Below are 26,984 nucleotides of genomic sequence, written 5' to 3'. Positions count from 1 at the left end.
CTGGAACTAGAGTTTCAGATGGTTGTGAGCTGTCATGTGGGTGCTAATAACTGAACCTGGTCCTCTGTGATAGCAAATGCTCTTAACTGCTGAGCCATCTCTCCAGCCCAAAGGACTGACATCTTGATGGTGATTTAAAAAAATAGCTATAAAACTAAGCTAATTTATTAGTTGTTTGATTCAACATTTCTCTACCTTATTTTTTTTTCTGGGGCATTCAGTATTTAGATGCCATATTCTTATATGCTCTTTAGTCAGTTATATCAGGCCATTCTTCACCTGGATTTCAGATTCTGATGTGGGTTTATTCCACTCCCTGTTCCCTCCATAACCACAGATAGTAGTTCTCATGATTTCCTCCCTCCACTGTTCCACCAGAGCACAAATGTAGTTATAAATAGATTAGTGTCACCAGGACCTGCTCTTGGGAATTTCCTCGTAGAGAAGGAAAGAGACTGTCTCCTTTTCTCACATATCAGGGCCCTGTGAGTGACATCCTCATTTAAGGTGGCTCTGAGCCCCGCTGGAGCTTTTCTGCAGGCCTGGGTTTGCTTTAGTGAGGGTGATGAGGGACCAGTTAACCCTGAGCTCGTACATTGTCAGCTAATCAAAAGTGACTTCTTTGACACAGTTTGTTCAGTTGAGTGGGACTCAGCATAGAGACTGTGTAGGTGGACTCAGCATAGAGACTGTATAGGTGGACTCAGCATAGAGACTGTATAGGTGTTGTATAGGTGGACTCAGCATAGAGGGACTGTATAGGTGTTATATAGGGGGACTCAGCATCGAGGGACTGTATAGGTACTGTATAGGGGGACTCAGCTTCGTAGGGCTGTGCAACCTTTTGGGGTTATCAGCAGAAATCAACATTTAACTCAAGGATCACTGAGTCTGAGGCACACTTCAGGTAATATTGTGCAAAATCAGCATACTTTCTGAGTTACAGACACCTAAACGACATACTTGAGTTTAAATTAACTAGTATGATTTCAAAATAGTCATAAAGTATTTTTGGGGTACTCACTAAGTAGATATTTATTGAAAGTCTACAAAATACATAATTTTGGTTTTTTGTGCATTTATTCATTGTGCGGTTTTCTAAACATAAATATATAATGGCTTTATGGTCCTATAACTTACACACTGTGCAGTTCATTCATTTAAAGTGTATGTTTCAATGGTTTTTACATTGACAAAGTAATGCAGTCACCACCTTATTAACTTTTAGAACCTTTTCATATCACCACAGTGTGACCTTGTTCATTTTAGCTGCCATCTCCCTTCCGACACCCTCCAGCCTCCAGGTTCTTGCAATCAGTGACCTACTTCTGTGTCTTTGGATTTGTCTATTCTGGACATGGCCTCTAGATGGAATCATGTGTGGTCTTTGTGGTTTGACCATTCTCACTGGGTGGGCCATTCCCCTGGCCTTCCGTATTGTGCTGCACACTAGCGCTTCCTTCCTTTGTTAACGGAGGTCTCCTCCATTGTCAATGCCACACTTTGTTTTCCATTTGTCCATTGATGGGTGTCCACTTCTCAGTACAGTTTCCATTGTTGACTCTTGGAATGAACCGGGGGTGCATGTTCACATGCAGTGGTTCTACAGACATAGGTTGTAGCACTCTCGGTATTCAACTAGAGTGGAGTTGTTGGGCTAAATCTCAAAGGTACTGTCATTCCGTCTTCAAACCCAGTTCTACCACTTTACATTCTGGCCAGCAGTATGTGACGGGTCCAGCTTCCCACACCTTTGCTAACATTTATTACTATATCTTTTTGATATTCAAATACTGTTGTTTTTAAACAACATACTATACTGTGGATTATTTTAATATTAAGATAGAAGCAGAGCCAAGTAAGTCTCTCTGTCTGTCACTGTCTCTGTTTCTCTGTCTCTGTCTCTGTCTCTCCCCCCCCCCCCACACACACAAAATTCTGGCACTCAGGAAGCTGAGAATCATGATTCTGAGGTCATGTAAGCTGGACCATATAGTGAGACCTTGCCCCCCCCCCCCAAAAAAAACCCAGGAAATGTTATAACCCTAAGGGAAAACAAAACAGCAGTATTGCAGACACAGAGATAGTCCTGCAGTTGTGCATGTGCTATGGAAGGCAGCTCACTGTCCTCTTCAGCATCTTGTTCCTCCTCAGCATCATGTGGTCCTCTGGCATCCTATCTCTCTTCAGCACTCTATTGTTTGAAGTCAGACAGACACAGATTGGAAGACTGTTGTTGTCACTGTCCAGATATTTGACTTTGGGTTGAACCTCAACTTAATCAGCATGTGTGATAATAGAGGGTGCTTGCGGAAAAAATTCTATAGCGCTCCCGTGTAGGGGCTGGTAGCTAATCCACACTCAAGAAATATTAGTTCCTTCTCTTTCTCCAGAATCCTTAACTTGACTATCAGAGTGAGCAGAGGATACATCATTTCCCCTTTTTCTGTCTTTCCGTCCCCATTACTCCCAGAGGTGTGTGTGTGTTCCTACACACATGCATGCATACGCATGAACAGGTATGTGATTTGAAAATGATAGATGGTGTGTAGTAGCATTAGAAAACATTATGCTAAGTTTGTGTTCTATCCTAGCCTTCAGATATTTGCAGTGAAATTTGAGGCTCAGATGAGTGACCCCATAGTAGTGGGTGGTTTCTAGTTACTTATTTGGTCTAAATTCCACTTACTAGAGGAGAGAAGTAGATAATGAACATGGCTTCCAACAATACCTTTTATACAAAAGTTTTGTGGTTTATTTGATACAAAACTTGTCTGTTTTCTTCCTTCCTTTCTCTCTCTCTTCTTTTTTTCTCTCTCTTTTTTCTCTTTCTTTCCTTCTCTCTTTCTCTCTTTCTCCCTCTCTCTCTCTCTCTCTCTCTCTCTCTCTCTCTCTCTCTCTCTCTCTCTCTCTCTCTCTCGACACTGCTTCTCTGTAACAACCCTGGCTGTCCTGGAACTCACTTTGTAGACCAGGCTAGCCTCAAACTCACAGAGAGCCACCTGCCTCCTGAGTGCTGGGATTAAAGGTGTGTGCCATGACGCCCAGCTGCAGAAATCGTGTGTAAGCACAGCATTCTGCTTTGAAGTAGCCTATGCCTCATGGCATGGCTAGGAAGTCCATGGGCAACTTTGAAGTGTGTGGTAAGGAAGTCTAAAGATTGTCATAATTCTTCTATCTTTAAAAGAGTCAAAAATTTAAGTTCTCATTTCTGACTTGATTTCCCTTCCAGTTGCTGTGACAAAATACCCTAACAATGAGAACTTAGGGGACAAAGGATTTGTTTGGTTCATAGTTCCAGGTTAGATCAGAGATGTCACAGCATAGAAGTTTGAGGGAGTGGGTCCCATCACACCAGTAGCCATCAGGGGAGAGCCAGAAATGCATGCATGCCAGTGCTCTGCCTGCTTTCTCCCCTGCCTAGCAAATACCATCACCCGCAATGGGTGGGTCTTCCCATCTCCATGTACATCATTAAGATAACCTCCCCAGACTTGCCCATAGACTAGCAATCTAGACAGCCCCTCATGCGGACTCTCTTCTGGGTGATTCTAGGTTGCATGAAGTTGATAATTAAAACTAACTATTGCAACATACAAAGCTAAGTGTCTCACAGTGGCATTTTCATGCATATGTATCACATATTTTGTTCTCACTCGTCCTCTGCTTCTGCCTCTCCAGCTCCTCTCTGTGTGTTCTTCTCTTTGTTTTCCCAAACAGTTCTTTCCTCTGTTTTTATGTTATATACATTCCATTATCCTCTCTTGCCCCCCCAACTGCTTCAGATGTCTTCCTCCCCTCTCAGAAACCTCTTTCAAATCCTCTCACACACACAAATTTAAATCTAGACTTCACACGTCAGAGGAAACATGGGAAACTTGTCTACATCTAGCTTATTCCACTTAGCAGAGTGATCTCCAGTTCTAGCCATTCTCCTGCAGATGTAATAATTTCATTTTTATTTACAGTTGAATAAAATTTCATTGTGTACATATACCACATTTTGTTTAGCCATTTATCTGTTAATGGACATCTAGGCTAGTTCCATATCTGGCCTGATATATATCTCAATAAATATAGGTATAAAGTATCTCTGGGGTGTGATGGTTTAGGATCCTGTGGGTATATACTTAGGATTACTAAACTGACCAAATGGTAGTTCTGATTTTGGTTCTTTGGGGGAAATTTTCATGCTATTTCCATAGTGGATGTTCCAGGTTACACTCTTACCAGCAATGAATAAGGCATTCTCTTCCTCCACATTCTCACAAAAGTCAATCAGTATATATATATTTGGAAACAGGGTCTCACACTGTAGCTCAGGCTGTCCTGGAACTCACTATATATCCTAGGCTGGCTTTGAACTTGCTGACTGAGTCAGCCGCCTATCTTTCTGCCTCCTTTTTTTTTTAAAGTTTTTTTTTTTTTAGAATTTTATACTTATATACTGTATTTGTATCTTTTCCCCAGTCTTTCCCCTCTCTAGCTCCTCCCATGTCTCATGTCTCCCCAAATTCATGACCCCCTCTTCTTTAGGTATTGTTGTTACATATATCTGTATGTGTATAATAAATGTGATGAGTCCATTTAGTGTTGCTCATATGTACATTGTTTAGGGCTGACCACTTGGGATTGGATAACCTATCAGGGTCTGGTCCTCGGGCAAAGACGGATTATTCTCTTCGCAGCCATTAATTGTCCGTAGCTCTTCATCCAAAGATGGGACCTTGTAGGATTTCTCCATCTACTTTGGGAAGTTGGCTGGTGTTATCATTGTACAGGTCTTATCAAGGTGACCACATTGTCAAGATTTCATGGGTACAACTCTTTGTGATATACAGAAGGCACATGTTGATCCTACATGTTGAGCTCACGTCTTTCCACGCCCTCTTCATGATATTCCCTGAGCCTTAGGTATGAGGACTGTGCTATAGATGTATCAGTTGGGGATGGGTCCCCACAGTCAATTGTTCTCTTCATGTCAACCAGTTGTGGATTTCTCTAATGGTTTCTGTCCACAGGAAAAAAAAAGTGTCTTTGATTGGTGGGGAGTGGGGGGGGGCTGCACTTGTAGATATGAGGATTAGTATTTGGAATGCAGCTGGGAATGATTCTGGTGAAAGAAAGTGGCAGTGGTATGTTCTCCTCTAAGATCCATGACTTCAGTTACAGTTAATTGGCTAGGTTTCCACTACCAGGCATGAATTCCTTCATATGGAGTAGACCTTCAATCCAATGAGGTGATCTTCTACTTTCTTGAGTTATCTTATTTGTGCTCCCTATGATATCCTATCTGAGAAAATAAGAATAATTAATAAACGGCTACATCGCACAGTCACTGGGAAAATTAAATACTACCTGTGAATTCCTGCCACAAAAGGACCATTAGGAAATGAGTACCTAAGCTGACTTAAGCAACCTTGAGAGCACCAGGGATGTCACAGTCATTGAGCGTTTTACTGCCTTGACCCCCACCACTCGAACCACTGAAACAAAAAGACCATCCTGGGATGGAGAGATCTGGGCATTTGGTGAGCCACATCAAGTAAGAAAAGCAAAGGAAAAGTAGCCTTGTCAGAGTGTGTTGAGCCATTGCCCAGTGATTCCACTCACATACTCCCTCCCCACTGCCGGCACCCCCTCCCCACAACACCCCCTCATAACGCATACGTTCTGAATCAGAAGAGGAATGGTTCTTTATAGCAGCTTAGTCCTCCCTTTTTGTCCTTAATTTGAGGTCAGAGTCAGGAAACAGATAACGGGGAAAAAAACCATTCCACATGCATCTCTAGAGATAAAGTAGAAATGCTTTTCCAACCAAATTGAAGCTAAAATCCTGTTGTGATGATAAGTCCCTGGCTAGCCCCATGGCCAAGGAAACATCTAGGGAAGTCTGTCCTGCCTGAAACCCTGCAAGGGTCATGCCAGAGGCAAGAAGGAAGCCCTGAAGCACTCCACCCCAACTTGAATTCCAAGGGCCTCCTCAATCCTGTGTGGCTTTCCAGACTTCATGGGATTTGCTAGGACCTCTTTTAAAGTGCTGGCTATTTATTCTATTTGGAACCAAGCGTCTATTGGATTTAGAAATCACAATTTAATAAGGCATGGTTCCACTGAAGTTCTCCCATGTTCTTTTGGGAGATCTGTCCCTGTTTATTCTCAGGTAAAAATGAGTCACAGGAGTGACTAATGCTGCTTTCTTCAAGCATGAGTGAGAAAAATAAGCAATAGTTGCAATGTGAGTAGGGGAAGTCATTTGATCAAATCACTGAGTAGTTTAAGATGTTCCCCGTGCATGCCCTGTAATAAGGTGAGGGGAAGTTTGGCAAGCCCCAAGTTTGTTGTGCAGACATCCAGGATGCCGTTGACATCCAGGATACCATTGTGGCTGGGCCTCTATCCCTTTTACCACCAACATCCCAAGGCACATTTTAGTACCAAGATGGTGTCCTGCCATGACCTCATTCCATCTACCTATAGCCTCAGTCCTGTGCACTTGTAGTGCCCACAGCTATGAAACTCTTCCAGTGCTAACAGTAGGAAAATTTTAGTCTTGCTCCTGTGAATGAAGGACAGTTGGGAAAGGTGATCACACACACTGAGAGCTGGCATTATTGCCACCATAGTGGCCTCAATCCAGAGCTAATACCTGTATAGCTGTATCATGAAAATTTGTTTTTTAAATGAGAAAACCTGATACTTAAGGAACACAATTTAAGCAACCGAGACTTCTTTTTTCTACTCATCCACCCAAATCTTCTGTATTTCCATTTAGCAGGCTCAAAAATCAGAAAATCCTACCAGTGATGAAATAATTGGCAAGTAGCAGTTCAGCTGATATTTAAAACTTGGTGTAAATGTGTACCAGCAAGCTAATAAGGAAAGCCAAATCCAATCTGCTTATATGTAACTCTGGGCATGTTAATGCTTCAAGGTATGCAGGCTTCATGGAAACAGTTGGATGTTCTCAACCTGGGAGAAAGAAATTCATTCAGAGGAAAGCCTACTGTGAAGACCACTCATTTTCAGACTTGTTATTTTAACACACAGGGACCTGGTCTGTCCTTTTTAATTTAATTGTATTGTTTCTAAATACAATAAAGTTTATTGTATTTAGAAACAATAAAGAACGTAAATTGGCAGTCTGGAAATCACACTTCAGTTCTGGGGTGTGGTGCTGGACTTTGTCCCTAGGTGCCATCACCCTCTCCACCCCACACCCAGAATTTACTGAGCCCCCAGCATCTATTACATGATACAAAGGCCACTGGATGGTGTTAACTGAGGACACTGGAGCTCCAAAGCCCAGGGCTTCTCTATCCGGGATAACTGGTCAACCTTCAGCTTCACCTGTCAACTTCAATCACATCATTATTGATGAACCACCTGAGAGACTAGAACAGTGACAGTTACCATTGCTCTATTGTATGCCATTACTGGAGTGTGGTTTCTGCATCTAGAAGCAGAACATTGGAAAAGATTCAGTTGGACTGGTAAGCCACCAATAAAGTTTATTTAAGTCTGAAAGTTGGCACTCAGATGTAGTAATCCTTCTGTGTGGAGTAACAGAAGTGTGTAGTTACCATAATAGGTATTGAGTGGTATTGAAAAACAATCCCAGTGATAAATATGAATTCCTGTCCTTACTTAGGAAACTATGGAGAAGGTAGTTGAATTGATTATTTCATGTTCTTACCCACTGGATGAGTATTTACCACACAGTTGCTGTATGCCACCCAGGTAGTTGAATTGATTATTTCATGTTCCTACCCATTGGATGAGTATTTACCACACAGTTGCTGTATGCCACTCAGTCCTCTGGTCCTGAGAACCCTGCCCTCTGCTTAATGACAGTTTAGCTGGAGAGGTAACTTGATGTTGAATTTGAAATTATTGTAGAATTTATTGAACAGTATTATGGAGAAAGAACTTAGTTGGGCATGCATATCAGAGGAACTAACGTAGACCAGGATTCTAGAAAGGTCTTCAGAGGGAGGTGACAGTTAAGCCATGCTCAGGAGAGTAAACAGGAGCCAGCCCAGGTAAGATCATTGCATCATACTCTGTGACTTTCTTCAACTGAATGTAATTACATGACTGTTTAGGTTTCTTGCTAATGAGATTGATTCTTGACAATCTCATGGGGTATTATGATACCTACAGTTATATTTTTGGACTTCAACACTTCTGACACACTTGTAGTCATGGCAAATGAAGACAACTTAGCTATCTGCTTTGCTAAACACGCCTCTTAGTGGAACATCTTGAAAGCTATTGGAAAAAATATTTTCTAGTATCCCATTTCCCTGAAATTTTCCTATTTGTCCTTCAAGGACCAAACACATAGACAGTTTTTTTTATAGTTATCTACTTGTTACTGCTATGAAAATAGAGTGATGGGAACATGGTTTCTTGCTAGTTGGGAGACCCCATTCTGCTTCTAGAGAGTTCAGTTACAATGAATTAACCTCTCCTGGAAAAAGTTGTTAGGTTTAGGGCTGTCTTCTAAACTGTGAGGAGACACATCTAAGTGTTCTTCAGTCATAGGCACTTCTTACTGAGATGCTAACGTCTCTGTACAGTCAGGAGGGTCACCCAAACCAGGAAACATTAGTATAAAAGGCAAGGCCGTACACTCTCACAGGAAATAAGGGAGGAAGTGCTACTATGACTGGGGAAGTGTCTCTGAATCCAGAGTCTTCCAGACTCAGGGCCAGTGTGGTACTGGGTGAACAGGGATGAGCAATAACTCTAACCAAGAAATGGATAAATGTGTGTGATCTGTTTCCACTGGCCCACATTTGATGGTTAGGATTTTGATGAGGAAAATACAAGCAACTTCTCATTGCTTGAGGTAGCATTTGCTAGATGGGTGCTTTGAGAGGGCATCTAAGGAGCCATTTGGCCTTGATTTTCCCCCAGGTAATTCTTTCACTCTTTCTAATTGTTGGACCCAACAGGGCTTGTTATTAAAAAAAAATCCTCAATGAGAATGGTCCCCATAGGCTTATTATTTGAATACTTTGTCTATAGTGGTGGAACTGTTTGGGAAGGACTAGAAGGTGTGGCTTTGTTGGAGGTGTGTCACTGGAGATGGGATTTGAGACTTCATAGGCCCATAAGCTCCCTTCCTCCCTCTCTCTCTCTCTCTCTCTCTCTCTCTCTCTCTCTCTCTCTCTCCCTCATGCTTGTGGATCAGATATAAGCAGGTACTGCTCTGGTTCCATGCCTTCTTGCCTGCTGCCATGATGCCTGCCATGATACTCATGTACTCTAACCTTCTGGAACCTTGAGGCCCCTACCTAAATGCTTTGTTTTATAAGTTACCTTGGTCATGATGTTTTGTCCCAGCAGGAGAAAAATCCCTAAGACTAAGCCTAAGTGAGAATGTGTCCTTGGGTGTAGGTGTGCAGTCGTTACACTGCACAAAGGCCGCTAGCCTAATGGGAAAGGTGAAAGTCCAAAGCTAGCCAAGAGGAAAGATGCTTTGGTGTCCCTCTCCCACCCAGAAGGGGTCCCATTCTATAATTCAAACAAAGGCCCTGTATGGAGGAGCTGCTGCCTTACTTGATTATTTTTGAATTCATGTTTCCAATTAATTCTATGACTTAAATAAAGGAAAACAGGCAACTCCATGTAGTTTAGTGTGTGTGTTCCATCCAAATCCCCTGCTCGATGGGCCGCGTGCTTTCTTCTACAAAATATGGTTCAGATGTTACATGGCGATGTTTGCACCTTGACGCTTTCCAGATAAATGGCCAGGATTTCCTGTGGGAGATAATATCCACATTAGACTCAGAGTGTCTTCCAAAGTTGTTCTTTCTCCAGGGTCACATGCCTCATGTGGCCAACTGGCTGTCCATGCGACGCTGTACCAGATTTCAGGGCCATATGCTGTTTCCCCTGGAATTCATCCTACATCAGCATTTGAATGAGTCTGCTGCTGCCAATAGTTGTTGGTAATGTACAGATCCTCCTGCTGCCTGGCTGCAACATGTCCTGCAGTCTCCAAGCTAACATCTGGCGGCTCTGCATGGATTTAGCAACTAGCAGATCTCTCTGCCTTGATTTACATCTGGGTTTAAAAAAAAACCCAAATAACAACTCCTCCAACATTCATTTATCAAACATTTATCAGATACTTACTCTGCATATGGCTCTGAACCAGCTTTGAGGATCGTACAAAACAGGAGAAATTGGTCGGACATTTTGCATGAGAAGCGATGGATACGTGAACATGAGCTCTTTCGTGTAGGGTAGCATCCATATTTGCCTGGAGTCACGAGACCTAGAGGCTCTTACTGTGTTCTAACACTGGGCCAGTTTTGACAATTTCCTTTCTTCTGCATAAGCAGAGAAAAGGCCAGGATCACATCTGAGGGTTTTCAGGTCCTTAAGTGTCTAATGACTACTAACAAAGGAGCCCTTTATTGCTGAAGAAGCCATTTCAGGGGAAGATAATTGGCAGGCGACTGAAAAGATCAGCTGTGATTTCAGAGGGAAGGCAACATTCTGATTTAGTTAAATGAAGACTAATCTTAATTCTGCCTACTTTTAAAAAAGGGCCAGTGAGATGGCTCAGCAGGTAAAGGCACTTGCCAACAAGCCTGATGACCTGAGTTCGATCCCCAGAACCCACATGGTAGAAAGAGAGAACCAACTCCCAAAAGCTGTCCTCTGGTCTCCACACTTGCACTGTGGCATGTGCATGTGCTACCCCACCACCCCACATACAATAATAATAAAATATAATAAAAAAATAAACAAGGATTACATTGTACAGTACCAGCCTGAAGGCTTTACTTGGTAATCATATTCAGAATCATTCAACTTTAACATAGAAAGAATCACAAGTCTTTTATGGTGACTAATACTTTCCAAAGCACTTTTCACACACAGTTTCTGATATGATGCTTCTAGCCACCCTATAAGCCAGGCTGCATGATTTTTCATCCAAGATAGGAAACTAAGGCTTGGAGAGCTTAAATGACTTACTCAAGACCACCAGCCAGTGAGTGGCCAAGCTGGAATTCTAGCCTGGGTTTATCTGGTTGCTATTCCTGGACTGTCTCCAAACTGCCTATGCACAGTAAATCAAAGAGGGGTAAATCTGAGATTTAAAAGAAGGAAAGAAAAAAATGCTACCATGGTGTCTAGACACTGACAGGGTATTTGTGGAGAGAGCTGCATGCAGTAGGTGATATTGCAACAGATCTAGGGTGGGCTCGATTCTGCTCTCAGCACCAAGGTGTGTACTGCAGGCAAATTTAAGCAGGAACTTTTATACCACCCAGCCCCATAATTTACCCCATCTGCTAAAGGAGACCAGCACCCTCTCCTATGCATGTTTTTTAAATCATGGCTGTGTGTCATTCTGACATTCTAGCTGCTATAGCTACAGAGAAGTCATAGATTCCTTCATGGCTATTCTGGGAATTCCTTAGAATACTATGCTAAAATCTAAAAACTGACATGTAGCACAAAGACATTATTGCAGTGGTCCTGTTTGATTGCAACATCCAATTCATCAAGAGAGTCACTATATTCCAGTGCCTAAGGGACTTCCCATACAAATTCAATCACCATGTCTGGGCCAAGGGCCTAGCACTACTGTCTTATAAGGACAAGTCCCCTCCCAGCTAATTCCAGTGTGCAGCAAAGTTTGCAATCTGTCCACAGTTGCATAGCCAGGAACCCACACTGGCTCAACTTTTATTGCTTTAGACAAACTTGCTTGGTTTTAGCACATGGTGCCAGTAAAGGACGGGCTAGAAAGTGTAGGATGCTGACTTCTTTGTAATGTGCCGGTGATTTCTATCTCTAATTGTTATCTTCTACAACTCCCTGCTCAGGTGGGGCCATCAGTCCCAGTTCACCACAAAGAATGTGTATTTGTTTTTATGTAGCTAAAGGTCCAAGATCCTTCAGGACTGCCTGGTGAGGTCCCTAAAATTGCTCACTCCAGGTGTTGAACATGTAGTGACATTAATTCTCAAGTAGTTATGGCGGATCTACACTATGTCTGGCATTGTCCTGACTCTGCAGCTAAAGTGGAGGTGAACAAGGTATGCGAGGCTCTTCCTCTCAAAGCTAATGAGTGATTTGAAGACAAAGCACAGTAGGTCAAACACTTTAGTGTCAAGTTGCCATGGGAACTTGTTTTAGCCATTTGCTCTGGGCCTTGTCTGTTCAAGAGGATTTATGGCAGCTGAAACACATAATGAAGCTGTTAGAATATAAATAAGAAACAGAAATCAAAACTGGGGAATGTGTCAATTGAAACGCCAAGGGCAGAAGAAGAAAAACTCATAATCATGGAGGTCCACTTGGACGCAACTTCAAGTTTAGTTTTAAATGTTCTGGCAGCCATATTGGGAAGGGAAATATGGTTAGTTACAAAGTGTTTATTGTCAGAAAGCAAAAGATGACCAGTTCCTCGAGGGAAGGAAAGACTTTCAAAACACTTGGCTTGTGAGACAATGTCTCATATCTAGTTTCCTACTGTCTCTGACTATTTCTATAGGACTGGGAAAGTGGACATTATAAGACTGTGGTGTAGCAGTGTGCACCAAGAGAAAGAATGGAAAACTAAAGTTCCATTCATTAAATCACTTACAGCAGGAGCAGGTGGTCAGAAGGCAGTTGATGTGGGTCAACCGTAGTTCAGATGCATCTATAGCTGGAACGGGAACACTGGGAAGCAAAGGGGTTGAATCTCCTGATGATGATCTCCATCACTGTCATTTTTGCCTGCTAAAATTCTGATATGTCAGCTGGCCACAGTTTCTGTTCTCTACTATAAGGTTAAAGGGTAAATATTCCAGGCTGTGCATGATGTAATCATTTATACCCGAGGCCAGCAAACACTTCTGTAGAGAACTATATAATAAATATTTTAGACCTGATGCACTAGATGATCTCTGCCACAATTATGAGTTTCTAAAACTACAGGGCAGAAATAGCTGTAGGCAATCCCTAACTGAAGAGGCATGGTTGTGTCCCAATAAAACCTGATTAAAAACCAAAGCAAAAACAGAGGGTCTGACAGATTTCACCTACAGGCAATCTGTTGCCAACCTCTGAAAACCCTAAAAAACACCAATGAAAACAAAGGAAAAGCATATTATTGTTGTTTGGTTTTGGTGAAATGAAGGAATGGCAAGAAGCTTGGCAAGTCTTATTCAATAGTGAATTTGGCCTTACTGGTTTTATTCATATTAATAATGATTCATGCCGAAAAGAACATGGCTCATGTATGAACTGTAAAGTCATTATGCTCATGCAGATCTCAAAGACATCCAATATAACTCTTCACATGTAGAAATAGTACTCACCAGACATGGTGTATTAGTTCTGTTTCTGGTCTCCAAGACCAAAGACCTGTGAAGAAGTGACTGAAGAGGAGGAGGGTTAATTTTGTGTCACAGTTGCTATAGCAACAGTCTGCCATGGCAGAGAAAGCATGGCAGTAGGCATGCAAAGCCACTTTCTGGGGAATGCTGGTGCTTTGATGTCTTTCTCCTTTTCCCCATTTTAGTTAGTTGTGATCCAAGTCATAGGATGGTGTGCCCCCACATGTGGAGCAGGTCTTCCTCCTTGGAGAATCATCTCTGGAAACACTCTTCCAGATGCACTCAGAAGTGTGTCTCTTAGATAACTCTAACTGAAGTCAAATCAATAATGAATATTAACCTTACCCATGGACATGACATTGTAATGTAGAAGGGGGGGAGGGTCTGTCTGAAAAGTCATGCATTCCATGCGGAGAAGAGAATTGCGATGTTGTTTGCCTGTAATGGCTTCTCAAACAACCTTGGTTCTCAATTAAGATCTTATGGTTGGCATTCTAGGAAAGAGAGATGATGGTAAACTATTCTCAGTAGGCAGGTGTGTGCCATTCACTTGGATATCATCTCTTCAAGTTCAAACTCTCTTCCTTCCTACTAATTACTAATGCTCTTCTATGTGGGTAGCATGCAGTATTACCAATGGGGAAGTGTGATTTCATTTGTAAAGGCTTAGTTATGAACTTATTAGAAATTGATGAGTCAATATGACCTGAAGTCTTACATACCTCCCACTGGCCACAAACAGACCCAGGAGGTTCATTGTGTGATGGAATCTGTCTCAAAGACTTGAGTCTGTGAAAGGACCAGAAAAAGTATCTCCCAAGTTATTTGACACTTGCAAAGAGAGGTGTGTTAAGTACCTTAGCCTTAGAATTGCTTTAATCAACCTGTAGACAAGCCATACATAGTCCTGGGAGTGATGAGGTATGTATGTTCTGGTGTGTCTCATATTGTGACAATGAGAATGTAGGCTTCAATATCAATAACAATTTTGAAAGCATCTGTGAAAACGTAACTGTGAGCATATCTGTGGGACTTTCAGGGCTCTGGGATTGGTTTGGACAGCATTTTGCAGCAGGCATTTTCTGGACAGTAGGAAATGTATTTCTTTGTTCCATGTTCACTGTTCAGTTCCTTTACTCCATTTGGGATTTGTTGACTTTTCAGCTCTCTGGTGGCAAAGGGTAGCTAGCCAAGAAATGAGGTTTTGATGATTGTAATAGATGACCCCAGGTTTATGAAGGGCAAACATTGTATCTTTACCTTCATATACCTAGGACATAGCCTAGTGCTTATTCCATAGGACCACTTTCATATGTGAACCCAAGGAGTAAAAACTAGTACTTGGTTGCCAATAAGGGAGCTGATTTCCATTGGTCTGTGTTGAACAACTCTAAAAGAAACAAAAGTGTTGTGTTTGAGGATTGAGACAAAACTTTAAAAAGTAGAAAACCATGTATATGGGATCAGATGCCCTCCTGTATCAGCCGTGGTCAGGTCTGGGATGGGGTAAGGAACTTGCAGTCAGATGTACATAGCAGGTAAGGTGTGAGTTTGGTAATGCCAGTTCATAGCCAGCAGGACTGGATGCCAGGGCCATTGCCATGATAAATTACTTAGGGAAAATGTCTGACATCGAGGTCACCTAAGACATCTACTTTTTAGGAAGTGGTGACTGGCAGACACTCTGTTACGTCCTTTTTACTCACTAATGCTGTACTGATCAGACTTTGTTAGCTGCCTTAGAACATATTTCCATTGGTGGTCTGAATATGATCTCATGGCCATAAAAGTATGGTCATATATTGACTATCCCTGTCACCAATGAGAAAAAAAGTACATAGAATAGAGGTTTTTTAAGCTAAAAACAAATTTAATATTGGGTAGCCTTTCATTCACCTGGCCACAGCTCTGTCCTGACCCCAAGCTGGTGCCCAGCATTTCTAGGTAAGAAAGAAATGGTCACCTAAGACGATGAGTTGTTCTCAGCAACACTCCCAGCCTGGATGAAGAGGCAGCCCTGAGCACTTCACTGTGGGGTTCTACCACAATGATAATGGGAAAGGGGTGAAGCTAAGCCTAACAGTGTATGGGGAAATTTGAACCTTAAAATGAGGAGCAGCTACTCGGCATGTGCACACATGTAATACTGCTCTTGTAAGGTGGGGACAGGGTCTTGAGTTCAGGACCAGCTTGGCTGATATGACAAGACTCAGTCTAAGAAATAGGAGTGGGGTGGGGAAGGAGGAAACAGAGTCTTTCTTTCTTTTCTTTTCTTTTTGGTTTTTTGAGACAGGGTTCCTCTATGTAGCTTTGGAGCCTTTTTTAGAACACACTTTGTAGCCCAGGCTGGCCTTGAACTCACAGAGATCTGCCTGCCTCTGCTTCCCGAGTGCTGGCATTAAAGGTATGTGCCACCACCGCCCGGCAAGTGTTTCTTATTACAGTAGATAATTTGCTTCATGCCTATTAAGTTCAGATTTATAAGGGTTCCACCATGGATTTGAGAACATTTATTAAATGGTATTCTATTCCAGCTGTCTCTACTGTTTTTCCAGTTCTCACATCACTAGACCAAGACAATCTGAACATGTGATCGTAGTTTGTCTCTTCAACATCTGCCCACATTAGCACCAGAAATAGAATCGAGAAACAAATGAATAACCTCAAGTAGCCTTTGGGTTCACCACAGTGTTGTGCTTGAGTGAGGACACAGGACCAACTATAAATTGGCATGGCCCTGATGGGCTTTGGTGTATAGAGCTCTTCTGATTTCTGTGGTATGTATTGGTTATCGTGGCCTGTGTATTCACTTGTTCAGTGAGCTGTTTGGGATGTTCTTGGTCTCAGGGCCTGAGGATCATTTTCTCGGATGCATCACGGCTCATCTTCCGGCTCAGTTCCTCCAGTGGTGTGCGGGCTACCATCAGACTGTATGCAGAGAGCTACGAGAGGGATCCCAGCGGTCACGACCAGGAACCACAGGTACACCATCAGAGCTCTGCTCTTGGCACTGTGTGTCTTGCCTTTTAGAGCTCCCATGGGCCTTTCATGACAAGACATAATGATAGCTTCAGTGGGAGGTAAGTTGTGTGCGACCTCAAGCAAATTTACTTCATTCATGGAAGTGTTTGAAGCAGAAGAACTTCTCTCCAAGATCTGGGATGATTTCAGGCCAGGATTTCCCAAATAACTCACCTCTCTTCAGTGTCCTGTGGCTGAATGTGGGTTCTAATAAGAACAGGAATATTGTATACATAAGAAAGTTAAAGTCAAAATTTTCAAACCCTTGATTGTGCCAATGTAAACGATTAACCTTTAGGTATTAGGAAAACCCTGGATTGGAGCATGATATTGAGGTAACTGTACAAATACCGCCCTGGGGTTCCTCTCTCAGACTGAGGAAGCACTCACAAATACTTTACCCATAAACCACCGCACTTCAGCATTTACTGACATGGCAGACAGACTGACCAATCAGAAAAGACCCATTCCATCATTGAGCGCATCATGCCACACTGCCAGGTGCTCTTGCCTCCTTGGTCTTTCTTTTGATCTGGTGCTTTGGGTGCCTCCCTGGGCTAAAACATTAGCCATGCTTCTGTTTGGAAAAGCGGAGGGGCAGAAATCCAGGCTATTTCTCGTTGTACAGTTATTTAGAATTTCTGGCTCTAATCTGTCACCGGGGCCATCCCTTTCTCTCTAGGTAGTTTAGTTTGTTCATGCTGTCTTTTTTTTTTTTTTTTGAGAATCCCAAAGAACCTGGTCATCACATATTGTGGATTCTTCCACCTGCTCCCATAAGTCAAAGGTCTGTCAGAACAAAATCATCCCACACGGGGAAGTAGAGGCCCGAGAGCCATTCGCAGGGTCACCAGGGCATGAGTAGACAGTGTCCGGGACCAGCTTGTAGTCTTAGCCTTTCCTCTCAGGATTATGAGCTCTCCGCGCAGGGAGGGCCAGGCTCTGCCAAAATAACTTGTTAGTGAGCACACTTCACCCGAGATAGTCCCCAGCCACGCAAGAACTTACATTCTCTTTCCGAATAAAACTGTCTTCTGTGTCTCACGTCGAGGCCCGAGATGAAAGGCAGGAGCTCCGCACTGGGTGAGGGATGGGATTCCTGGCCTCCCCAGCTCTGAGTCACTCTGACTTGAGACTGTTTTTTTCTTAGCATTCTCTTCCCTATTTGCACAGGAAAAGTAGTTAAGATACTTGCTTGTTTTTATTTACCTGCCTTGCTGGGCTTCATCCAGGCCCTTAGGCCTTCTGTACACAAATGCGTCTCTGAGGTGGTCCATGAAGCAAGTGACGCTTTTGATAAAGGTTTTCCTTGAGGCCAAAAATTCTCCACAGGCCTGCTTTTAGATGGTTGTGTGGGTAAAGAAAACATAAATAGTGCTTGTTTTAGCCCCCATTACTGCACATTTTCCACCCTGTGGGTGGACTAGTTCGCCAGTTTGAATGGCTGAGGAATCCATTCTTTACAGTTTCTCTTAGGATCTCAGTCGTTTTTCTCCTTCTCTAACCCAAGTAAGAGTCTTTCCCTAGACCCAGCTGGACAGGGCTCAGTACATTTATTTTAGTACATGATCTAGTTAAAAGTTCTGTATTAAAATAGAATTCCTGATTAAAATAGCACATATCATCAGCTCACTAACTGGAGCCCTATTGCATAAAACATTGGGATCATGATATAATAGTCAAAATGTAAAAGAATTCTAACCCCATAAGAAAGGGGAGGAGATGGGGGAGGAAGAAGAGGAGAGAGGAAGGGAGGAAGGGGGAGGGGAGGGAGGCTCAGCTAGCTTACCTGCATTAATCACTGCTGAGCTCCATCTGGGTCCTTCCATTGGTGGCCCTAAGTCTTTTAAGAAATGTTGCTTTCTGGCACAAACTGTTTTTTCCTTCTAAGAACCACAAGACAAAGCTTTGGTTGGCCACTAACAGAGATAAAGAGGGACCCTGGAGCTGCCCGGTCCCCACTGACAAGCGGCCAGCAGGCAAAGACTGGTTTGTACTTCCTTAGATTCTACTTCGGTTTTATCACCCAGATTGCAGAGAACATACGTACACACTACATACACACACACACACCACACACAACACCCCCCACACAAACCACACACACACACCACATACACACACCACACACATACATACCACACACACACACCACACACATCACAAACACACACATACCCCCCACACCAAACACCACACACACACACACACACCACACCACACATCACATCACACCACACACACACACACACACACACACCACACCACACATCACATCACACCACACACACACCACACATCACACCACACCACACACACACACACACACACACACACACACACCACACATCACACCACACACACACACACACACACACACACACACACACACACTGGCCCAATGCTGTAGTCATCTACATACTAGTTATTTTGCATGAGGACAGAGTTCTCTTCAAATACCATACTGGTTTCTGGCTATTTCATTTTGCATGTGGATTGTTTCTTTCTCAGATGTTTAAAGCACATGAGGAAGTATTAGACATTTAGACTCATTACTTTGAGGAGGAAGTGTTCCAATTAGCTTAGTGATTCCACCAGGAAACCCCATGACCTACACCCATGCTGCTCTTGACCCCTACAGCCAGAGTGTCGGCTGTATCGCTTTGTAGAGGCGGTCATGTCATTTGTTTTAAGTTGATGTCAAGTCATTACTGACACAAACTGTTTTCAAATATTCTCTCCATACTCCCCCTGTGGGTCGGTGGTGAGTGGAGGAAGGACATAGAGAAGGCCCCAGGACTGAAGGTATTTGCACAGCTTTGGTCCTTGGTATATGAGGGAAGAAAGCCTCCCCAAAGGCAGATGCTGAAAATTCACATGGTTTTCAAACATAGTTACTTCAGTGTTACTGGCGAGCAGGACCCCAGTGAGCTCTCAGGCCAGCTGGTGGGAATTTGTAGAAAGGGTCAAGCCAAAATGGATTAAATTCACAGGTAACTGGAAATGGCAGGTTGTTTCCATAGTCTTTCCATACCGCTTCTCAAAAGGATTGCTCAGTTAACATTATGTTCACTCTAGTCCCCTGTCCAGAGGAGCCCGTGGGTGGAGTGGCTAATGTACAAAAGACAGTTGAAGGGAAAAGGAAGAACGTTTTATTAAGGGCTAGGTTATCAGAGAATGAAGGTCAGCTTGGGACTAATCAAGATGTAACCACACCCCAGCCCGCTCCAATCTTGGGAAGGAGCCAATACTCTTGAACCTTCCTTGAAACTGATTAAGCGATGTCTTTTTGATAAGCTGCATCTAGCAGATGAATGCCTAAAGCACCAGGAGTCTTTTTATATTTAATTCACATGTCAGATAAACCCAAGCCCATGGCCATTTTGTTCCAACAGTTCTTACAGTAATTTATAGTTCAGAAAGAGACAATATAGAGCCATTTTGTTGTCTACAGAGAGAATGTATCGGTCAGGGCGCTTTTGAGAGTGGAGGTATCTACTAATACATTGCGATTGGCCCCTATCAGCTGGCCGTGTGTTTACTCCAGCTACTTGCTTCCATCCTGGTGTAGAACTGTATGGCTTCTTAGATGGAGACTTCTGAGGAAGAGGAAAGGAGTGAAGAGTCAGATCATCGATGTTCAGTCCAGACTATCATCTAAACCACTTGGCGAGATCTATAGAAACATCCACAGCAGGCCCATGTGCAGAGATTCAGTTGGCCTGATGTAGAACTTGTGATTTGTTGAGATGCTTCTAATGCTGGTTTTTAATGTAGCTGTAATGTGCCAGGCTCAATTCTACATAATCCATATACCCTGTTATCCCTCATTTCACTGCCCCCAGGCTGGGATTGTCATTAGTTTTACAAAAGAGAAAACTGAGATAGGGAGTTGTTCTGATCCATGGAACAGGTCATTTCTGCATTGGTATTGTTTTAAGAAAGACTTCCAATCAGACTAATGTGTGGGTGGAGTTTCTCTGTATCTTGGCAGCCACTCCCAAATAACCATTCAGAGACTTATTATTAATTAGAAATGCTCAGCTGATAGCTCAAGCTGGTTACTAGCTAACTCTTACATTTTACATTAACCCACATTTCTTATCTACCCTCTGCCACGTAGGTGTACCTTCTTTCAACATGGCATGTTCATCTTGCTTCTTTCTGCATCTCACCAAGATTCTGAGAGACTCCTCTTTTTCTTTGTGCTCTCTTTTTCTGCAAGTCCCACCTGACCTCTACCTGTCCAGCTATTGGCCAGTCAGCTTCTTTATTAATCCAATCACAGTGACGCATATTTACACAGTATAAAGGAATATTCCACACTAATGGTTGAGTCCAAAGGGGCGGGTATTTCTCACCTGAGCTTGAGTTCAATGCTGTGTCTGGAAGTTTAGTTCAATTTTGTTATTAAAAGACTTGCCTTTTAGGGCTAGAGGGATGGCTCAGCAGTTACGAGGTTTATCTTTCCACATTTATTTATTCTTTGAGCCTCCAACATCAATTGGGTTCCAAGAACTCAGTAAAATTCAATTCAACTCCATTGCCTGACCTCAGGAAAGGGCTCCACTTGACTTTACTTGTTTGTTCCAGAAAATTCAGCTCATGGATGGCCAAGGAAGAAATATGCAAGGCCAACTATGGGGGGTGAGTGAGGAGTTTCTGTACCCCTCCAACACCCCTCCACCCCGACGCAATACTTCTTTGTGTGCACCTTCCCATGAGTTCTCCCAGCCCTCTTCAGGGGTTTTTATGGAGCCTCCATTACTCACATTTGATTGATAAAGCCATTGTCCTTAGTTGTTGAACTCACCTTGGGGTCAGAGAGTCACCACAAGTTCAAACTGCCTAACCACATGGGTGTGTCCTTGTCAGACATCACCCAGCCTGAAGACACCTTGTGAGTATGAAGTTGGGTATGGTTGGAATATAATCAACACAGACACTCATCACCCAGGAAGTCCCAAAAGAGTTAGGTCTATGTCAGGAAACAGGAACAAAACCAAATATGGTTTTTACCATATCAGACATGGGTAAATGGTAAGTTTTCTCCCCTTTATTTTTATTAGCAATGAGTAGCTTTTTACAACATTATTGAAAGCATAATGTTCTCAATACATACTGGTTGTGTTTTATAGCTAATAAAGAGCCTGAAATTATTAGTCAAAACCTTGAAGAATAGAATTAGAAATTGAGGTATTTATGATGTGAGAGTTGGAAACATACCAGACTTCAACATAACACAAATACGCATTACTTAGCCAGTCCACTTTCATGATACAATGAAAACATGTGTGTATATGAATGTTTATGCATATGTGTTTATATGCCTCTGTGTGTGTGTGTGTGAGAGAGAGAGAGAGAGCATGATTTTCGAGTCATATGATAAACATATAGTAAAACACTATTTTGTTATCTAGACAGAAAATCTGCATAGGAATGTTTTAACGGACACATGTTTGAAGAAATCCATGAGGAAATACTTCATTTTCCTTTTCTCCTCAGAATTTAGTATGTGTTGCTGTCATGTGGCACAGAGCAGGAGGGAGAAGTCAGGCAGAGTTTAGAGAAGAAACACGTGGTGAAAGAGCTGTGTTATAGACTCCATGGCTGAGTTACAGAGTTGGCTCTTTTCCTTGGAAGAGATGGATGACCCAGACATCTTCAGAGATGTAAAAATAATATGAGGTGGTGAAAGATGACCAGCTGTTGGCCATAGCTAATGAATATGTAATTTGAGGAAATGGAAATAAGCTCGAGCTGAAGGAGGAGAGATTCAGATCCGCTGTCAGGACCATTTCCCAACAGTGATGTCTCCACTAGCCCTGCTGGGATGGCTGGTTTGTGCTTTTCCAGAAGTCTCTATAATCGTGTCGATTCAAATAATAATTTTAAAATGTGGGCAAGAATGCAGAGGATTGAATAAGATAATGTCTCAATGTATTTTTTCAGCCTTAAAATGCCAATTCTGCTTAGAGGGAAGGAGGGAGGAAGGGAGGAGGAGGAGGAGGAGGAGGAGGAGGAGGAGGAGGAGAGAGAGAGAGAGAGAGAGAGAGAGAGAGAGAGAGAGAGAGAGAGAGAGAGAGAGAGAATATATCACATTCTAGAGGGTGGGTTAGATTTCCCTCTAGTGGTGCAGAAAGAAACTGACTGTCTTTCACAACTCTGCCACTTGGAGCAGAATTAATCTTTAAACAAATAAAAAGTTATATAGTTTTCTTGTTTTTGTTGTTACTGTCTTGTTTCTCCCTCTCTTTCTCCCTCCCTCTCCCTCCATCCCTCCCCCCTCCCTCCCACTCTGTACTTGCTCCCATGCATGTGTGTGGTCAGTGTGGGAGGTGGGTACTGGAAATCTGAACTTAGGTTCTTGCATTTGCCCAGCCAGGTCTTAACCCACAGAGCCATCTCTGGCCCTGTTGTACAGGTTTTCTTATATTTCTACTGGCTTAGTAGAATTACTTGCTGAGGAAAACCAAAACAAAGTCAAAAGAACCACCAGACCCACAGTCCTCCCTTTTCTGGCCTTGATATTGAGATCTGGACCCCAAACTCAGCCGTTTCTGTTATTTCCCTGGAGCTGAGAAGCCTCCTTGGATGGCTGGGAATCTGATGACAGGTGAAAGCCTCCTCTGAGCTGGGAGTTTGGCAGACATTTCGAAGGGTGTCACACACCAGCACTGATTAGGGTTTTGATGACAACAGGCCTTTTCCTCAACCAACCTTTGTGATCAGAACTCTCTTCAAGGCACTGAGTGTGTGATAGCCCTGTCTACCCACACTGTCCTCTGTCTAGAACTTGTGAGAAATAGACAACTGCCTGTGCATATCCCTCGTGTTAATCCTACAGGCAGAGCCCAGGTCACATCTCCTTTAGAGCAGTATAAACAGAAGAGACTCTCCAAGTCTTATGACAGAGTCTCAAGTTGACAACCTGTCCAAGAAAACCGAGCGGCCTTAAGAACAGAACATTGACCTTAGCTTCAGGTAGGGTTTAGCTTAAGGTTTAGAAACCCCAAAGGTTAACAAAATGAGATGTGCCATTCTCATGTAACACTCACAGGTCAAAACAAGAACAATGAAATGAGTGTAAGGGAACATCACTTTCGAGTTCCGTTCCTTCCGATGCTCTACTGACTCTCCAAAATTAAAGACAGTTTCAGCTCTTACCAGGTCTCTGTTGAGCCTCAGCATTGCTGTGTGCAAAGCACCTGTTTAAACAGCCATTGGTTCACCCCGCACTGTTTCTGTCTACACATCATCCAGTCTTGCTGGATCCTGTTTACTCGGCCTCAGAAGAAAGCATGAATGAATTTGTGCTGGTCATCCAAGTACAGAAGGTCACTAGTCCAACTCCTCTCGCCAGATGAATGGGTTTGACAAGCTGTGACCAGCACCATCTGGCTTTTCTAGTGTCATGTCTGTTCCAGCCCTGCTACACAACACAACACTTTAGAGCCTTTTCATAGAAAGCCACACAAGTCTCATGGCTGGTGGTGATTCAGTAGAATCTTTGAAGTAGAAGCCTTTTGGTGTGGCTAGTAAATCATTGCCTTTGCTCAGCAGCAGGAGTGTGTCACAGCACATGAATGCTAGCAGGGAACCTGGGCAGAGGCTGAGACCTTTGGCAGAAAGCTCCAGACTCAGTGTATTCAACTAGCACCTGGAGAGGGCACTGCCAGGCTTCACCAGAGCCATGCACCAGCCTGGGAGATGGCCTCCACTGTCAGAGAGGAGGTCAGCTGGCTCAGCTCTCCTTAGACTCTTGGCTGGGTTTAAGTTTGCCATCCTAGTGTGGTATTGAGAAATCCTATGCAAGACGCTCAACAGGGGAGTCCCTTGTCCTTGACTTTGCTTCTCAGTAATGCTGGGGCCTAAGGGAACCTCGGGGTGGGGGCGGGGGTATTTTGATGGCAGAATACTAGGTCTTGGGAAGGAGGAAAGGAAAGGTGGGGGTAATGAAGTTCTGGTTTCAAGTCGTGTGAGGGGAGGGGCCCATTTCAGAACACATCCGCTGTACAAATTGTCATGGGAGGCCCTGCATGGCTAGCTGGGACCTGTGTAAGCCCTGTAAGTTAGATGAGACCATGAGAGTGGCTTAAAGTAATGGTTCCATTATTGTCAGATGTGGAAGGGCCAGCAAATCAGGAGATAACTGCCAGTGACAAAATGATTTATTACAGTCTTGAAGAAGAGGGGGCACACCTGCCCCCCCCCCAGATCACGCAGAGTGTATAAGGGGGCAGCTGGGAGGCAGAAGAGGCAAGGGGAAACCTTGGGCTGAAGCCTCCATTAGTTTTCTGTGATAAAAGTAGGCCGGGCCAGGCAAGCAAGTTTAGGACTAGTCGGTTTGGATAATTCCAGGAGGTTCTATTCCAGAGCACAGGGCCTGGCCCTAACTGCCTTGTGTATGGCTTTGCCTGTATATGCAGGGCAGGAAAATAGTGGCCTAAGAATGGACCTCTAATGAAGGGAGCCACTGGCCTGCAGGTGGTGGATACCTCTAAGACTTCTGGGAGGGCCACCTCTCCCATGTCAGTGAGACCCTGGGATGTCAAAGTACCAGAATAACCAGATGGACTGAATACAGAGATAAAATGGTAAAGCCAATCAATTCTTCAGGTGGCTAATATTTGGGAAGATGCTCCGATAAGGGCCTATTTTTTGTTTGTTTGTTTGCTTGTCTTTTACATACAGTTAGTGTCAGATTGATAGTCTCTGGGTCAGAGGTCAGTCAAGCTTCAGAGTCAGGAGTGTGGTTTTCAGCTCTGTTACTTCCCTTGCCCAGTTCCATGAGACTGCATAGCTGAGCTTGTTTGAATATCAGTCATTTACCAGAGCACTCTAACTGCAACATTCAGATGCCTTTGATTTTTACGGGATTTTTATAATAACCCGAAAAGCAGATTCTTCATGTAAAAAGTTTGCCCCATGCATGGCTCATGAATTTGTTTAATAAATGCCAGGTTTCATCATTGTTTCATCCCCCCCCTTTTTTTTAAAATTAATAATAGTGTGGACAAGATTCTGCTCACATGAGGATAAAAGATTCTCTGGATAATTATTAACTTTTTAAAAACGGAATTAACCTGTCATTGGTGTCTAACTGGGTCTAGGGAAGCTTCCCTTGGAGCTGGCAGTGTCTAAAAACCTGGTTCCTAGGAGAAGCTGACAGGCCCTGAGCCACGGCATTCTTCTCCTACTGTGCTGTGGGGAAGGGTTTGAAATGAACGTCAGAGTCTCTGCTAGCTCTTTGCCACCATCTTTTAGGAGCAGCCCCACATCCATAGAGAGTGTGGAGCAAATTCAATGTCTTCCTGGCTCAGAGCAAGGTGTATGGAGTTGGGTTTGTTCAGTGATCCAATTTAGCCAAGAAAATGTGCCATTTGTGGGCCATTTCTGATACATGAACACAATAAACACTCGAGTGGGTGTGAGATAGAGGGTGGGTTCACCAAAGGAAGAATTTTTGAAGTATTTGTTGCTGGCCAGTAGGCATGTGCTTGTTAAGTTTACTTGAACAGAAAAATGAGTCTCCTAGAACAGACGCCAGTAAGCTTCCTCCAGAAACGCCTGTTAGTAAATTGGGGAGGTGTGGAGGAGGGGGGCTGTGCTAGCAGCATTAGTTTGTAAGAGCTGGCATAACAGAGCACTGTAGACAGGTGGCTTGAAGAGGAGGAATTCACCATGTCTTGACCCTGGATAGAAGTTCAAGGTCCAGGGGTCAAAAGGCTTGTTTCTTTCAAGGACGGTGGTTCTCAACCTGTAGATCACAACCCCCTTTGGGTCCAACGATCCTTTCACAGGGGTTGAATATCAGATATCCAGCATATCAGATATTTGCATTACAATTTATAACAACAGCAAAATTACAGTTATGAAATAGTGATGAAACAGTCTTATGGTTGGAGTCACCACACATGAAGAACTGTATTAAAGGGTCACAGCATTAGGAAGCTTGAGAACCACTGCTCTAGTGCCTTTGAGGAACAGTTCTAGACCTCCCTTCTTGGTGTGAACACAGCTGTCTTCTCTGTCTCTGACGTTATCTCCCCTCCGTGTTTCTCTGTCCAAATTCCCTCTTTGTATAAGGACAACAGTCATGTCTGCTTTCCATCACTGTGACAAAATGCCCGAGGCCATCAACTCAGAAGGAAGAAAGACTTACATACGCCTCATGGTTCTGGAGGCTTTAGCCCATGCTTGGTTCACTTACTGCCTTCCAGTAGGGGCAGCACATCAGGGTGGGATATGTGTGGCAGAGCAAAATGGCTTCCCTCGTGATGGCCAGGAAGCTATTGTCACAATATTCCTTTTAATGGCAAGTGCCTGGTGTCCCAACTTTCTTGTACTAGACTCTACTTCCTAATAGTGTCCCAGACTGGAGACTGAGATTTTAACAAAAGGACCTTTGGCAGACACTTAAAATTCAATTAATAGCATACATCATGATGGAATTGGTGACCTTGTTTTAACTTAATGATATCTGTCTCCAAATAAGGTAGCATCCTGTGGTACCAGCAGCTGGGACTACAATGTAGGGATGTTGGGGGTAGGTGGGTGGGTGGGTGGGCACGATTCAACCCAAGAAGCTAGTCACCTGGTCTGTGTGCG

General features: G+C 43.3%; 1 protein-coding gene across 1 annotated transcript in view; it reads left to right on the top strand.

Annotated features, from left to right (window-relative positions):
- Positions 1–26,984, top strand: part of Pgm5 (phosphoglucomutase 5) — a 174,437-nt gene that overhangs the window by 131,225 nt on the left and 16,228 nt on the right. Inside the window, exon 10 of the mRNA XM_006977640.4 lies at positions 16,200–16,334. Coding sequence (XP_006977702.1) covers positions 16,200–16,334 — 135 coding nt within the window. The remainder of the gene's footprint in view (positions 1–16,199; positions 16,335–26,984) is intronic.

This window comes from Peromyscus maniculatus, chromosome 1 (genome assembly GCF_049852395.1).
Source record: "Peromyscus maniculatus bairdii isolate BWxNUB_F1_BW_parent chromosome 1, HU_Pman_BW_mat_3.1, whole genome shotgun sequence".
Lineage (NCBI taxonomy): Eukaryota > Metazoa > Chordata > Mammalia > Rodentia > Cricetidae > Peromyscus > Peromyscus maniculatus.
This window is presented reverse-complemented; position numbering and strand designations above follow the sequence as displayed.